The 14,783-nt window shown below is 43.5% G+C and overlaps 1 protein-coding gene and 1 long non-coding RNA gene across 5 annotated transcripts; one reads left to right on the top strand and one right to left on the bottom strand.

Moving 5' to 3' along the window:
* Window positions 1-462: 462 nt before the first annotated feature.
* Window positions 463-4,863, bottom strand: LOC121402279. Of its 3 annotated transcripts, XR_005966712.1 has the most exons (4): window positions 4,739-4,863; window positions 4,393-4,591; window positions 993-1,117; window positions 486-600 (listed from the first exon to the last, which is right to left on the bottom strand). It is a non-coding gene; the product is annotated as an uncharacterized LOC121402279 (long non-coding RNA). The 3 variants fall into 3 exon arrangements; XR_005966711.1 differs by having other exon boundaries at window positions 463-600; window positions 993-1,136; window positions 4,393-4,863; XR_005966710.1 differs by having other exon boundaries at window positions 466-600; window positions 4,393-4,863.
* Window positions 4,864-6,247: 1,384 nt separating this feature from the next.
* On the top strand, window positions 6,248-13,377 carry ecsit.S (ECSIT signalling integrator S homeolog). 2 transcript variants are annotated; one of them, XM_018239484.2, is made up of 8 exons: window positions 6,248-6,343; window positions 6,527-6,634; window positions 7,894-8,266; window positions 9,498-9,721; window positions 9,802-9,859; window positions 10,105-10,253; window positions 12,079-12,178; window positions 12,474-13,369. In XM_018239484.2, exons 2-8 carry the CDS (start codon window positions 6,542-6,544, stop codon window positions 12,707-12,709), a joined length of 1,233 nt encoding a protein of 410 aa, XP_018094973.1. In that variant the 5' UTR covers window positions 6,248-6,343; window positions 6,527-6,541; the 3' UTR covers window positions 12,710-13,369.
* The last annotated feature ends 1,406 nt before the right edge of the window (window positions 13,378-14,783 follow it).

Genomic DNA, 14,783 nt, shown 5'->3' with positions numbered 1-14,783 from the left:
GGAGTTGGAATTTGTTCCTTGCACCAAAGAGCTTAGAAGCTGCAGTTGGAATAAGTTCCTGGCCCCTAAGAGCTTAAAATATGTAGTAAGAATGAGTTCCCTGCCCCAAAGAGCTTAGTGTTTGTAGTTGGAATGAATTAAAATCTGTAGTAGGAATGAGTTGCCTGCCCTGACGAGTTTATAATCTGCAGTTAGAATCATTCCCTGCCTTATATTCTGTGGTTGTAATGAGATCCCTGCCCTGAAGAGCTTACAATTTGTAGTTGGGATGAAGTCCCTACTCTGAAGAGTTTACAATCTGTAGCTGAAATGAGGTCCCTGCCCCAAAGTGCTTGCAATCTGTAAACGGTTTTATAATTTCTAGTTAACTGCTTTAATCCCCTTTTAATATAATACTTATATATACTGTATATTATATTTAGGCAAAGGGACAGAGTTCAGGAGGAACTGAGCTGGCCCGAATTCCTTTAAAAGGACTTGACAGGAAAGTCTCTCTCGGTCCCAAAGTCCCACGTTACCCAGCCGGGCAGTGTGTAACAATATCTTCAGTGGATCAGCCATTCCATATCCACATCACATTATCTGCTGTTTGTCTTCTTCCTGAGCAAACAAACCTTTGTAAGGCAGACCTTTCCAGGACTCACAGACATAAAGGGCAAATAGAACCAACATTTACTCATTTGTCCCTTGCCCTGCCCCCGTGCTACCAGATTTAAAGGGCCATTTATGAAGTTTAGGGTGTTGCATAGTGCAATTTTCAGATCCAAATCACCAAGCTTTTTACCCACAATGCAGCATTTACCCCCTCCCCCAACGGGTCAGTTAATCTCCTTGAAGAGTGGCAGGAGGGCCCCAGTATTGTGAAATTCTTTTATGATGTTTACTATTGCTGCTGTATTGTTCTGCCCCATTGTTACACTAAATCACAATATTTGCTTAGGAAACTCTTGTGCAGAACATCTGGGTGTGTTATTCTGCATCCCTCTGCTTACCATGTGTTTCACGCTGCTCGGTCCTGCCAGTTGGGTGCTATGTGCTTATGTGGGTGCTTTAGATCAGAATGCACGTCGCTGACAAAATCCACCACAATATTTTGCAGTTGCCCACCACCAGAATTCTGTGGGAAAGACAATGATCTATGGGTAAACAAATAGTATTTTGTGTAAATTGGAAGGGCTAGTGTGCGTAAATGAGCCCTGTTTTTATATGCAGGTCTTTTTCCCTTATTAAATAATTTAATAGTACCCTGCTTGTGGGTTTAGTAGTCGTTGGTGTGTGGGAACGGCTCTACTTTCCCACATACTAATCTGGACTAAGCATCTCTGCAAGACTGAAGATCCTCAATGCCCCATTGTAGTGCTGTGTGCAACAGATCTTGTGCCACAGAAAGTCTGCACTGAGGCCTGTATATACCCATGTCCCATCAGCAACCATGCATTGATTTGAATAAGAGACTGGAATATGAAGAGGAGAGGGTCTGAATAGAAAGAAGAGTAATAAAAAGTTGCAATAACAATACTTTTGTAGCTTTAGGGCAGAGAGACATGCTCAGATTCGGGGAGATTAGTCGCCCGGGGACAAATCTCCTCTTCTTCGGGCAACTAATCTCCCTGAACTGCCTCCCACTGGCTAGAATGTAAATCTCTGGTGGGATGGCAATCGGTGTGCTTCATTTTCTGAAGTTGCCTTATGAGGACGCTTCGGGCGACATTGGAAAATGAAGTGCTCCGAGTGCCATCCCGCCACTGATTTAGATTCTAGCTGGGGGGTGGCAGATCAAGGGAGATTAGTCACCCTGAAGAAGAGGGTGATTTTTAAAAGATCTTTTCGTAATCGTGAGACCAAGATTATCTTGGAACGATCGTTTAAATGTACGATTTGTCCATCAACTAAAAAGACCATTTCAAGCAATGTTGTCTAGTTGAAGCCAGGAAAACTGAAGGTAGCTGCCTGCTTGGCCCTGCAAACATACAGTGGTGTGAAAAACTATTTGCCCCCTTCCTGATTTCTTATTCTTTTGCATGTTTGTCACACTTAAATGTTTCTGCTCATCAAAAACCGTTAACTATTAGTCAAAGATAACATAATTGAACACAAAATGCAGTTTTTAAATGAAGGTTTATGTTATTAAGGGAGAAAAAAAACTCCAAATCTACATGGGCCTGTGTGAAAAAGTGATTGCCCCCCTTGTTAAAAAATAACTTAACTCTGGTTTATCACACCTGAGTTCAATTTCAAAGGTTATAAAGCCATTTCTAAAGCTTTGGGACTCCAGCGAACCACAGTGAGAGCCATTATCCACAAATGGCAAAAACATGGAACAGTGGTGAACCTTCCCAGGAGTGGCCGGCCGACCAAAATGACCCCAAGAGCGCAGAGACAACTCATCCGAGAGGCCACAAAAGACCCCAGGACAACATCTAAAGAACTGCAGGCCTCACTTGCCTCAATTAAGGTCAGTGTTCACGACTCCACCATAAGAAAGAGACTGGGCAAAAACGGCCTGCATGGCACATTTCCAAGGCGCAAACCACTTTTAAGCAAAAAGAACATTAAGGCTCGTCTCAATTTTGCTAAAAAACATCTCAATGATTGCCAAGACTTTTGGGAAAATACCTTGTGGACCGACGAGACAAAAGTTGAACTTTTTGGAAGGTGCGCGTCCCGTTACATCTGGCGTAAAAGTAACACAGCATTTCAGAAAAAGAACATCATACCAACAGTAAAATATGGTGGTGGTAGTGTGATGGTCTGGGCTTGTTTTGCTGCTTCAGGACCTGGAAGACTTGCTGTGATAGATGGAAGCATGAATTCTACTGTCTACCAAAAAATCCTGAAGGAGAATGTCCGGCCATCTGTTCGTCAACTCAAGCTGAAGCGATCTTGGGTGCTGCAGCAGGACAATGACCCAAAACACACCAGCAAATCCACCTCTGAATGGCTGAAGAAAAACAAAATGAAGACTTTGGAGTGGCCTAGTCAAAGTCCTGACCTGAATCCTATTGAGATGTTGTGGCATGACCTTAAAAAGGCGGTTCATGCTAGAAAACCCTCAAATAAAGCTGAATTAAAACAATTCTGGGCCAAAATTCCTCCAGAGCGCTGTAAAAGACTCGTTGCAAGTTATCACAAACGCTTGATTGCAGTTATTGCTGCTAAGGGCGGCCCAACCAGTTATTAGGTTCAGGGGGCAATTACTTTTTCACACAGGTTTGGATTTCTTTTCTCCCTAAATAATAAAAACCCTCATTTAAAAAACGCATTTTGTGTTTACTTGTGTTATCTTTGACTAATAGTTAAATGTGTTTGATGATCAGAAACATTTTGTGTGACAAACATGCAAAAGAATAAGAAATCAGGAAGGGGGCAAATAGTTTTTCACACCACTGTAGACCAGTGACCGGTGAAAATTTTTTAACCTGGCCGATCAATTTACTGACAAATGCCGGACGAAAAATCAAAAGTCATATGTACGATCTTTCGATTCCCACTAACTTCACGATAATTTGACGTATTGGTTCGATTGCACTAAAATCGCTCATTCACCAAAGAAAAATCTTTGCGTCTATGGGGACCTTAAATCTCCCAGAATCTATGTGTGTGTCACTGCCCTTACACAGCATTTGTTTTTTTAAGGGGTCAGTGACCTCCATCTGAAAGCTGGAAAGAATCAGAAGAAGGCAAATAATTCAAAAACCATAAAAAAAAATTTAAGGCCTATTGAAAAGCTACCATTCTATAATATAGTACAAGTTAACGTAAAGGTGAACTACCCCTTAACTGCAAATACTGGACAAGAGGTGGACCCCTGATTAAGCCTGTGACTCATGTCTATGTATGTGGGTGAATGGGCAATGTGCAAAGCTGATATTTGGCCAAAGTTTAGAAACCCTGCCAGGTGAGGACCATATTGGCCTATAGTCTTCATAAGCCCCCATTATGGTCTGACCATTTGTTTGAACCAATATGATTTGTTTAGCAATCTTTATTATTTCTCTATTGCTTTGCTTTAGTATAATATATCGCGATAAGGGTTTACTCAATGGCAGCGGCCATGATTGCTCTGATGAGCTAACTGCATGCACAGGCTCGAATGGAATGGTGCACTGCGGGACATGTTTGCTTGATAGTTTGCTTGCCTTTACCAGTAATTTGTCTCTTAGTTATGGGAGTGCTCAGGAAGTCATACTGAGTCAGTGTAAATACACACAGATGGGTATCATACTCTCCAGAGTAGGAAGGACTTGGGATCCTTGCTGACAGGTAACAGTTTAAAGTCCACACGAAAAAGTATATATAAAAATTTTATTTAAATGTTATTTTACCCTTTATGGACTATAATACAATCCGTGGTGGCAGTATATGTCCCTGCAGAGAGAGATAATGCCGTACCTGTAGAGTATGGAAGAGAGGATGCTGAAGGCTGAATGATCTGTGCTGATAGATTCTGTATGTATTTTCCTCCTTAGGATTAGGCCAGGAATAAGTTGCAAGTTCAGCAGGTGGCGCTGATCTCTGGATCATGTCACCACATGCAGTGGCCCAACCAGTCCGGTCAGGCAGAAAGGAACATGTCTGGGAGGTGCTCAGCCTGGGTGGGGATATAAGGAAAGAACAGACCAATGGGAGGGACATAATATGGAAAGGGAGAAGGGTTGAAATGGAAAGGAGGTGTAATTAAAGGATAAGGAAAGGTAAAAGACAAGTCCAGCACAAACACCAATACAGTTGCACTTACATTCCTCTCAGGCTGTTCCCTCTGGACTGCACCTGTAAATAAATGACCTGCTTGCAGCCCTCACTCACCACAGCCATTGGCATGTAGCAATGCAGTATCCCCAGCAAGGGCTGGCACATGGGCACTTGTGGAAACCCAGCAGTGAGGTCCAGATCAACCTTGGTAAAGATGGCACTTGCAATACATCAGGCTTGTGGAAACCTTGCAAACTTATTTTGAGTTTATACCGTGATGTTTGGGCAGGGCAGGAAGGTACAGGCACCATCTTCATCCAATATTTCCCCTTTCATTGGCATGGAAAGATTATTAGTGACTGAGGGGTTAGGGTTTGAAAGTAAAAGGGGGTAAATATGTGAGAACAGTATCACTTACATTTGGCCCTGACTGAACCAAAAGCTGCAGCAGAAAAAGGTGGGTATTCTGTTTGGTGTGGTGCCAGCAGGAAAACATTGTCATAATACGAAAATGATAAACTTATTCTTTGAATAACTGCTCAGTGCAAATGCACAATGTTGTACCTATGCCCATGTATGTTCTGCACAAAAGAATGAGGGGAGGGAAAGTAAGTGACAATGAGTAATACTGACAGGATAGGGAGAATGAGTGAAGAGTGAGCGACAGTGAGGTATACTAAAAGGAATGCGGAGAGTGAGTGACAGGATAAGGGAGAATGAGTGACAGTATAAGGGAGAGTAAGTGACAAGAGGGGGAAAGTGAGTGAGTAGAGGGGGTGAGTTAAAGGAGGGGGAGAGTGAGTGACAGGATAAGGGAGAATGAGTGACAGTATAAGGGAGAGTGAGTGACAGGAGGGGGAGAGTGAGTGAGTAGAGGGGGTGAGTTACAGGAGGGGGAGAGTGAGTGACAGGATAAGGGAGAGTGAGTGACAGGAGTGGGAAAGTGAATGACAGGATAGGATAAGGGAGAATGAGGAGAGTGAGTGACAGGAGGGGGAAGAGTGAGTGAGTGAGTAGAGGGGGGTAAGTGACAGGAGGGGTAAAGTGAGTGACAGGAGGGGGAGGAGAGTGAGTGACAGGATAGGATAAAGGAGAATGAGGAGAGTGAGTGACAGGAGGGGGAAGAGTGAGTGAGTGAGTAGAGGGGGGGTGAGTGACAGGAGGGGTAAAGTGAGTGATAGGAGGGAGAGGAGAGTGAGTGACAGGATAGGATAAAGGAGAATGAGGAGTGACACTATAAGAGAGAGTGAGTGACAGGAGGGGGAGAGAGATTGACAGGATATGATAAGGGAGAATGAGGAGAGTGAGTGACAGGTGGGGGAAGAGTGAGTGACAGGAGAGGGAGTGAGTGACAGGATAGGATAATGAGGAGAGTGAGTGATTCTATAAGGGAGAGTGAGTGACAGGAGGGGGAGAGAGATTGACAGGATAAGGGAGAGTGAGGAGAGGGAGTGACAAAGAGGGTAAACGGGGGAGACAATTGCAGAAAAAGTGTAACAGGGAAAAGCGTGAATAGAGAGCAGTAAAGTGCCCGGAACAGTTTGACTCAGTCGTAGGTTCCCACCCGGATCACAAACCAAACGTTTCCTTTTACGTCACTTGGTTCCTCCAAGATGGCGGCGCTCAGACAGCAGAAGTGACACTGAGACGAGTAGGTTAATGCCGGGATACAGTTGACTCTTTACTGAGTTGTTAGCAGATCCTTTCCATCTAGAGACATTGCGTGCGCCGTGCTATATAGTCATGGGCTCAGCGCACACCTACAGCCAGACCTTCCATTCACTTAAATGAGTATATAATATATAATTCAGACAGATATATGTTTGTTGCGCAGCTTCAAGTTGTGAGGATGAGAACGTTGCGCTTCCTGCTTTCTGCCCGACATCTGAGCCCTCGGGCCAAAGGGATTCCCGTGTTACAGACTCTCGGCCATAAAGCTCAGGTGAGTCCAGTGACTCAGTTCCACGTGATTATTCCTCCTGTCTCCTCTATTACTCAAACCTTCACTTTGTACTCAGCCCCCATTTATATTAAAGGGGTTGTTCACCTTTAAATTAGCTTTTAGGATGATGTAGAGCGGGATATTCTGAGAAAATTTGCAATTGGTTTTCTTTTTTTATTATTTGTGGTTTTTGAGTTTTATTCAGCAGCTCTCCAGTTTGTCATTTCAGCCGTCTGGTTCCTATGCTCAAAATTCCCCTAGCAACCATGCATTGATTTGAATAGGAGAGACCTGAATAGAAAGATTAGAAATAAAAAGTAGTAATAACAATTCATTTGTAGCCTTACAGAGTATTTGTTTTTTAGATGGGGTCAGTGACCCCCATTTGAAAGCTGGAAAGAGTCAGAAGAAGAAGGCAAATAATTCGAAAACTTTAAAAAAAAAAAAAGACCAATTAAAGTTACTTAGACTTAGACATTCTATTACATACTAAAAGTTAACTTAAAGGGAAACTATCGCAAACATGAACATTTAATATAAGCATTGTCATACTGAAATAAGAAACTTTCTAAATACAATCAATTAAATATTCTTCATCAGTTCTGAAATAATCAAGTTTATCTTCACTATTCCTCTCTCAGCATCTGTTTCTCTTCATTCTCTCTTCATGCAGCAGTTGGGTGTCAGATATTCATTGACAGTTAGATCCAATATATCTTATAGGGGGGCTGCTTTTGCCTAGAAGATGTATTAGAGCTCACTCTATTAAACTCACCAGACATCATGTCTCTCTACATGCAGGATTTGTGCAAAAGGCAGTTATTTTGTTTGTACTGGAATCAGTTATTTGAGTGAGCTCTAATACATCTGCTAGGAAAGGAGCCCCCTATAAGATATATTGGATGTAACTGTCAATGAATATCTGACACCCAACTGCTGCATGAAGAGAGAATGAAGAGAAACAGATGCTGAGAGAAGAATAGTGAATATAAACTTGATTATTTCAGAAACAATGCAGAATATTTAATTGAATCTATTTAGAAAGTTTCTTATTTCAGTATGATGGTTATATTACATTTTCATTTTTGTAATAGTTCCCCTTTAAAGGTGAACCATCCCTTTAATAGATGCAGCGTTGTATGTATATATTATTACAAGCAGGTGTATGAGAGTTCACGAGTTCATGCTTTGTGAGTGCCACTATAAGTTGTGCTCTGTACTTTTATTAGAAATGTCATACTGTGCATTTTGTCTTCCAGAGACCGATGACCTGCTCTCTCCACACATCTCAGCCACCTGGGCCTCCCCAAACCACTTCCTCGGCCGGATCAGTCGCTCCATACGAGGATGTGTTTAAGAAGGAGCAGAGGAACAAATCCAACTTTGTTGAGGTGCTGGATCTTTACTGCAAACGAGATACGAGGAGGAGGGGACATGTGGAGATTATAGAGACAGCTCTTAGGTGGATGCCAGAGTTTGGGGTGGAAAAGGATTTGGAGGTTTACAATAAATTGCTTGATGTGTTCCCCAAGGAGATTTTTATCCCCCAGAATTTCATCCAGAGGATGTTCAACCACTACCCACGGCAGCAGGAGTGCGCCATAAGGGTGCTGGAGCAGATGGAGCATTACGGTAAAGAGACAGCTCTTACTACGTGGGGGCATTGCATGAGAATTCTTTTATCAGTCCCCTGCTAAGGGAGATTAAGAAACATTGACCACATTCCAGCAAAAAATCAAATTGTCAGCCTACTACTAGGAGAATTTCATTAAAAACAGTATATGAACCCGTCATCATCATCATCACTGTTTAATTATGAGAAGAAAGGCGGATTCTGTGACAACACTCCAAAATGACAGCATTATAGGCCAAAGGTTACACTATGTAACAAGTGTCAACTCCTATGGTACAGAGTTTGGCCCTCCCACTGCAGGGTGATACAGTGACACAGACAAGAGGGAACTATGGGACATGAGTCTGTCCCTCCCACTGCAGGGTGATACAGTGACACAGACAGGAGGGAACTATGGGACATGAGTCTGTCCCTCCCACTGCAGGGTGATACAGTGACACAGACAGGAGGGAACTATGGGACATGAGTCTGTCCCTCCCACTGCAGGGTGATACAGTGACACAGACAAGAGGGAATTATGGGACATGAGTCTGTCCCTCCCACTGCAGGGTGATACAGTGACACAGACAGGAGGGAACTATGGGACATGAGTCTGTCCCTCCCACTGCAGGGTGATACAGTGACACAAACAGGAGGGAACTATGGGACATGAGTCTGTCCCTCCCACTGCAGGGTGATACAGTGACACAGACAGGAGGGAACTATGGGACATGAGTCTGTCCCTCCCACTGCAGGGTGATACAGTGACACAGACAGGAGGGAACTATGGGACATGGAGTCTGTCCCTCCCACTGCAGGGTGATACAGTGACACAGACAGGAGGGAACTATGGGACATGAGTCTGTCCCTCCCACTGCAGGGTGATACAGTGACACAGACAGGAGGGAACTATGGGACATGGAGTCTGTCCCTCCCACTGCAGGGTGATACAGTGACACAGACAGGAGGGAACTATGGGACATGGAGTCTGTCCCTCCCACTGCAGGGTGATACAGTGACACAGACAGGAGGGAACTATGAGACATGAGTCTGTCCCTCCCACTGCAGGGTGATACAGTGACATAAACAGGAGGGGGTTATGGGGCACGGAGTCTGTCCCTCCCACTGCAGGGTGATACAGTTAGGAGGGAACACATGAGTTAGATTTTTGGAAAGATAAAACTGTTCTATATAATGTATACAAATAATGGGTATCAAGCAGACAGTGACTTCTCTTTCACAATATTTTAGGTATCACACCCAACAAGCAGACATGCTTTCTCCTGCTACAGATATTTGGAGACCGCAGCCACCCCATAAAAAAATACCAGCGTATGATGTACTGGTTCCCGCGCTTTAAATACACCAACCCCTTCCCAGTTCCTGCTGAACTACCAGCTGATCCAGTGGAGCTGTCCAGGATGTGCCTGCACCGTATTGCTGCCGACTTGGATTCTAGGGTCGCCGTGTACCAGGTGAGTATCTTACACCCACCTATTGCCGTCTGCCCAAACTGTGTGAAAGGGGCTCACTGTGTCTTGTGATTTTATTCCAGATGCCCTACACAGAGAAATGTGATGATGGCAAAGAACAGGAGCACTTGCACATTGTTGGTAGGTCTTGCAAATAGAAGGTAGATAAGAAACCATATTTAAATGTGGATCACTGCTTTACTGGACATGCCTGTACTTGGCTTTACTAGCAGATTCCGTAATTAGGCAATAGTTCCCAGTAGGGTTAGTCTACCCATCTTCTGATGCCCCTCACTTTCAGATGAACACATGACCTTGCGGAATCAAGTGGCCCCTCTCTGTATAACCGAAATCATATTCCTGTCACTTTGTTTTTGCTTTTGCAGGTATTCAGTCTCCCAGTCAGGTCTCTCTCCTTGCTGCACATGACCCAAGCACCCCTGTTTATGTTGAAGGGCCCTTTCCGCTCTGGCTGAAGAAGACGTGTGTGTACTACTATATCCTGCGTGCTGACCCTGATCCTATGGAGAATGAGGTGAGAGCTCTATGAAATGATTGTATCTGGGCCTTCTCTCTTACCTTTATGGTTTTAGCACAGTTGTAGCTTTTGGCATCTCACAATTTCTCTTAAAATCTTTAACTCTTCTCATGTGTCGCATTAAAGGAGAAGTAAAGCCTAACTAGAGTATAAACTAGAAATGTTGTACAATATATGTATGTTTTACATTATGTTTTGTGCTTCTGTACCAGCCCAAGGCAACCACAGCCTTTAGCAGTAAAGATCTGTGTCTCCAAAGATGCCCCAGTAGCTCCCCATCTTCTTTTCTGCTGATTCACTGCACATGCTCTGTGCTGCTGTCACTTACTGAGCTTAGGGACCCACTCACAATATACAGTACACATAGAATAGAAATGTCACAATATAAGGCTGATTAGTAATTAATACAGATAATTATTACATGGCAGCACAGAAACCAGTGCAATTAGCATCAGAATTAAATAATCAGCAAACCTGTAGCATCAGCTTATATTACAGCCAGGGAAGCTGATTTTCTGCTGGATAATTAGTGACGAGCCCTAAGCTTAGCTTCTCAACAGCCAATCAGAGCCCACTGAGCATGTGAGTGTCACAGACACTTTCCAAGATGGTGACCCCCTGTGACAAGTTTGAAGTCCTGGATCATTGCTGCTATTGACAAGCTCAAACTTTAGCCTCGTGCAATAAGTGCAGTATATAAAATATGCCATTTTTGGCCACATTCATTTTTAGGGTTTAGTTCTTCTTTAAAGGGTTAATCACAACCTGTACATAAAGGAGAAATAACCCCTAGCTCCTTCCCTGCAACATCTATTTTTCTGAGAAGTCGACCTGCATCCTGACCTGCTATAAATCTTCAGAGTTGCGCAGAGGCGTTCAAAGGCGTCATCTTCTGTCTGACTCTGATCCTCTTCTGTCTGACTCTGATCCTCTTCTATCTGTCTCCGATCCTCTTCTGTCTGTCTCCGATCCTCTTCTGTCTGTCTCCGATCCTCTTCTGTCTGTCTCCGATCCCCTTCTGTCTGTCTCCGATCCCCTTCTGTCTGTCTCCGATCCCCTTCCGTCTGTCTCCGATCCCCTTCCGTCTGTCTCCGATCCTCTTCTGTCTGTCTCCGATCCCCTTCTGTCTGTCTCCGATCCCCTTCTGTCTGTCTCCGATCCCCTTCTGTCTGTCTCCGATCCCCTTCCGTCTGTCTCCGATCCCCTTCCGTCTGTCTCCGATCCCCTTCTGTCTGTCTCCGATCCTCTTCTGTCTGTCTCCGATCCTCTTCTGTCTGTCTCCGATTCTCTTCTGTCATTTGCCGGTTTGGATCTTGCAGGACCATGAACAGTAGAAGCTGATTCAGGATATGGATTTAACTGCGCATGCTCCTCCAGGATCCATGTTACCGGAAGAGGTTCAGAGACAGACAGACCTTTATACTCTGTGCACAGCTCTGCATATTTATTCAGGATACAGGTTGACTTTTCAGAAGAATAAATGCTGGGGGTGGGGGGCAATGCAGCTAGGGCTTAGTTCTCCTATGAAGGGAGAAGATACATTTAAAGTGTAGTGTATACACTACCCTCAGGGCTGCCATTGAAAATCGCAGGTCCCTGTACAACAACATTTTCTGGGCCCTGCCCACCCCACTTTTAGCCAGGGCCTCCCATACAAGTAAAAAAAAAAATATTGGTGGCCAGCCCTCTCCCACAAAAAAAAAAAAATTGGTAGCCACAGCCCCCTACAAGTTATATAATTGGTGCCTGTGTCCCCCTAATGGAACACTTTTTTGAAGTCAGCTTACTCAGGGCAGAGCACTTACTCCTGTCTCTTCCCTAGGAGGAGATAGACAATGAAAGGAGCTTCTACTATCCTCTGAGCTTGGACATACAGCTGGACAGAGACCTGGGCGATGACGACAGCTTTGATGTTGATGATGGTAAGGAGGAAGAGTACTGCATTGCTTTATATGCCTTATTACATATGGTTCCCTTTGACAGAAAAAAAATCTACCTTGGATGGTATTGTTTTGTAACATTGAATGCATGGGTAGGGTTGTGAGTGAATGGGGTAACAAAGGGCAGACCCTGGTTAGATAAAAGTTAATGATATAGAACACTTCTATGCTACCAGAGGTTTCTTGTTCTTCCAAAAAAACAGTTCTAAAACTATGAACCCTAATTGGTCTTTATTACCTACTGATGATGCGTTGTTTTTTATTTTTCCTTGTACAGTGGTGGAGGGACCTGTATTTGCGATGTGCATGGCTGGTTCTGGAGATGAGAGACTGCTGGGAAAATGGATTCGGGGGCTGCAGGAGACCAACCCCATCTTAGGCCAGACCCCTGTCGTCTTTCGGTTAAATTCAGGCCCCCAAGAGCTTAGTGTGCCACAGGAAAAGGAGGCCCAGCCAAAACAAGAGGTGGAGGAGGAGGAGAGAGAGCCAGAACGCCACAGAATGGAGCAATAACTGACGACAGAAGAAGGCAGAAGAATAGGAAATTCAGCACAAAGGGACTGAGAGACACATGACTAGTACAGGGCATTTTGGCCCCTGGTATGCTAGCTGTAGCTTGTACTCCCCGGTCAGTGCTGGGCTTGTGTGACTATATGATTCTATTTATTGTTACTCTAGTCTGGCCACCAAGAATTCGATTGGCACTACCAGGGCACAGAATGTTTTACTGTGGATTTTAAGCATCTTTCTGGGCAATAGCACATGCTCCTCTATAGTCAGTGTAGACTTGAGAAACTAAAACTGGGTTCATCCTTCCAAAACGTGTATCCGGGGGGTACAGACGATTGAGCTGACGCGTCCTGCGGTTTATATATCCCTGGAAGGTAAAAACCATGTGGAAATCTTTTGACTGTCAACATGTTTTGGTTTTGCCCATCCAGTTGTGTGTACTTATATCAGATGAAATATAAATAAGAGAGACCTTCATATGGTCCGTCCCAAATATTATTGTCAGTAGGGGATTCAAATGCATTTGAGGAAGCCTTGCATCCACTTTGCAATAGTGGTATTTCCAAGTCTAAATATTTATTGATGAATAAATCAGAACAGTCACGGCCAAAAGCATTATGGAATCTCCAGGGGTAACATTTCAATAAAGGTAAATCTACCTGAGCTTTAAATGTGTTCGTTGTTATTCAGAGCATGTAAAAAAATGCTCAATGTGCCCTGTTTTATCAACCCCCCCCCCCCCCCGGAATATTCCATTAGAACCTGTGTAATTGATCAGAACAGCTTGTTATCATCTAGCAGCCGTGCAAGGGATCAGCAGGGTTTCTGCCTTCGCATCCCAGTAATGAATCAGCACAGCTTCTCCTATCTGGCATCTCTTAAAGGATAAGTAAACCTTTAAAATAAGTGAGTGTAAAATTGATGACGGGGCTATTCTAAGCACTTTTGTCTTTTACATTCATTATTTATTTTGTTTTTATTCCAAAATATTAAGGGATAAATGTACTGTTAATATGAATGAATTTTGTTACAACAGCACCACCTGCTGGCCAGTTTCCCACCAGTCTGACCACCAAGTAGTCAAGGAAGTTGTCAGGAGAAAGAAAGAGGCTGCTCTGATGTTCTTCTGATTAGGAAAAGAATTAAGGTGGCCATAGACGTAACAATTACGATCTTTCTTGGAAAAGATCTTTCCAAGAAAGATCGTTCGTTTCAATACACACGTGTAGAGTTGAATCGTCAGATATACAGGTAGATATACGGGAATAAACAATAGAATTCTACCTGTATCTGACGATTCGGCACTAGCAATGGCCGATGTTTGGGTCCCTTCAAAGGCACCCGATCAAAATTTTCCGTCCAGCCCGATCGACAAGCCGACCGATATCCAAGTCTTCTGCCGATATCAGTTGGCTCTTTTTCCACCATACACACAACGAATATCGGACGAAAATTCGTTTCGTACGATATTATCTGTGCATCTATGGCCACCTTTAGAAACCTTTCTCACATCTTTCCTAAGCAGAAGAACATCAGAGCAGCCTCTTTCTTTCTCCTGACAACTTCCTTGACTACTTGGTGGTCAGACTGGTGGGAAACTGACCAGCAGGTGGCGCTGTTGTAACAAAATTCATTCATATTAACAGCACATGTATCCCTTAATATCTTGGAATTAAAAAAAAAATAAAGAATGTAAAAGACAAAAGTGCTTAGAATAGCCCAGTCATCAATTTTACATTCAATTATTTTAAAGGTTTACTTATCCTTTAAAGGAACTGTAACACCACAAAATGAAAATGTTTTATGTAATAAAAATATTATGTAGTATTGCCCCGCACTGGTAAAACTGTGTGTTTGCTACAGAAACTTTTCTATGGTTTATATAAACAAGCTGCTGTGTAATGGGAGGGGGGGGGGCAGCCATTCAAGCGCAGGATACACAGTAGATAACAGATAAGTACTACTATAGTTTATATAAACAAGCTGCTGTGTAGCCATGGAGGCAGCCATTCAAGCACAGGATACACAGTAGATAACAGATAAGTACTACTATAGTTTATATAAACAAGCTGCTGTG

The sequence above is a fragment of the Xenopus laevis genome, chromosome 3S (genome assembly GCF_017654675.1).
Source record: "Xenopus laevis strain J_2021 chromosome 3S, Xenopus_laevis_v10.1, whole genome shotgun sequence".
In the NCBI taxonomy this organism is placed as follows: Eukaryota; Metazoa; Chordata; class Amphibia; order Anura; family Pipidae; genus Xenopus; species Xenopus laevis.
This window is presented reverse-complemented; position numbering and strand designations above follow the sequence as displayed.

What these genes read in the sequence shown, in the direction of transcription:
- ecsit.S (XM_018239484.2), top strand. Translation starts at nt 6,542, where the DNA reads ATGAGAACGTTGCGCTTCCTGCTTTCTGCCCGACATCTGAGCCCTCGG. An exon ending in CTAGGGTCGCCGTGTACCAG is followed by an intron (nt 9,722 to 9,801) that starts GTGAGTATCTTA and finishes ATTTTATTCCAG; the next exon opens with ATGCCCTACACAGAGAAATG. An exon ending in CTGATCCTATGGAGAATGAG is followed by an intron (nt 10,254 to 12,078) that starts GTGAGAGCTCTA and finishes TCTCTTCCCTAG; the next exon opens with GAGGAGATAGACAATGAAAG.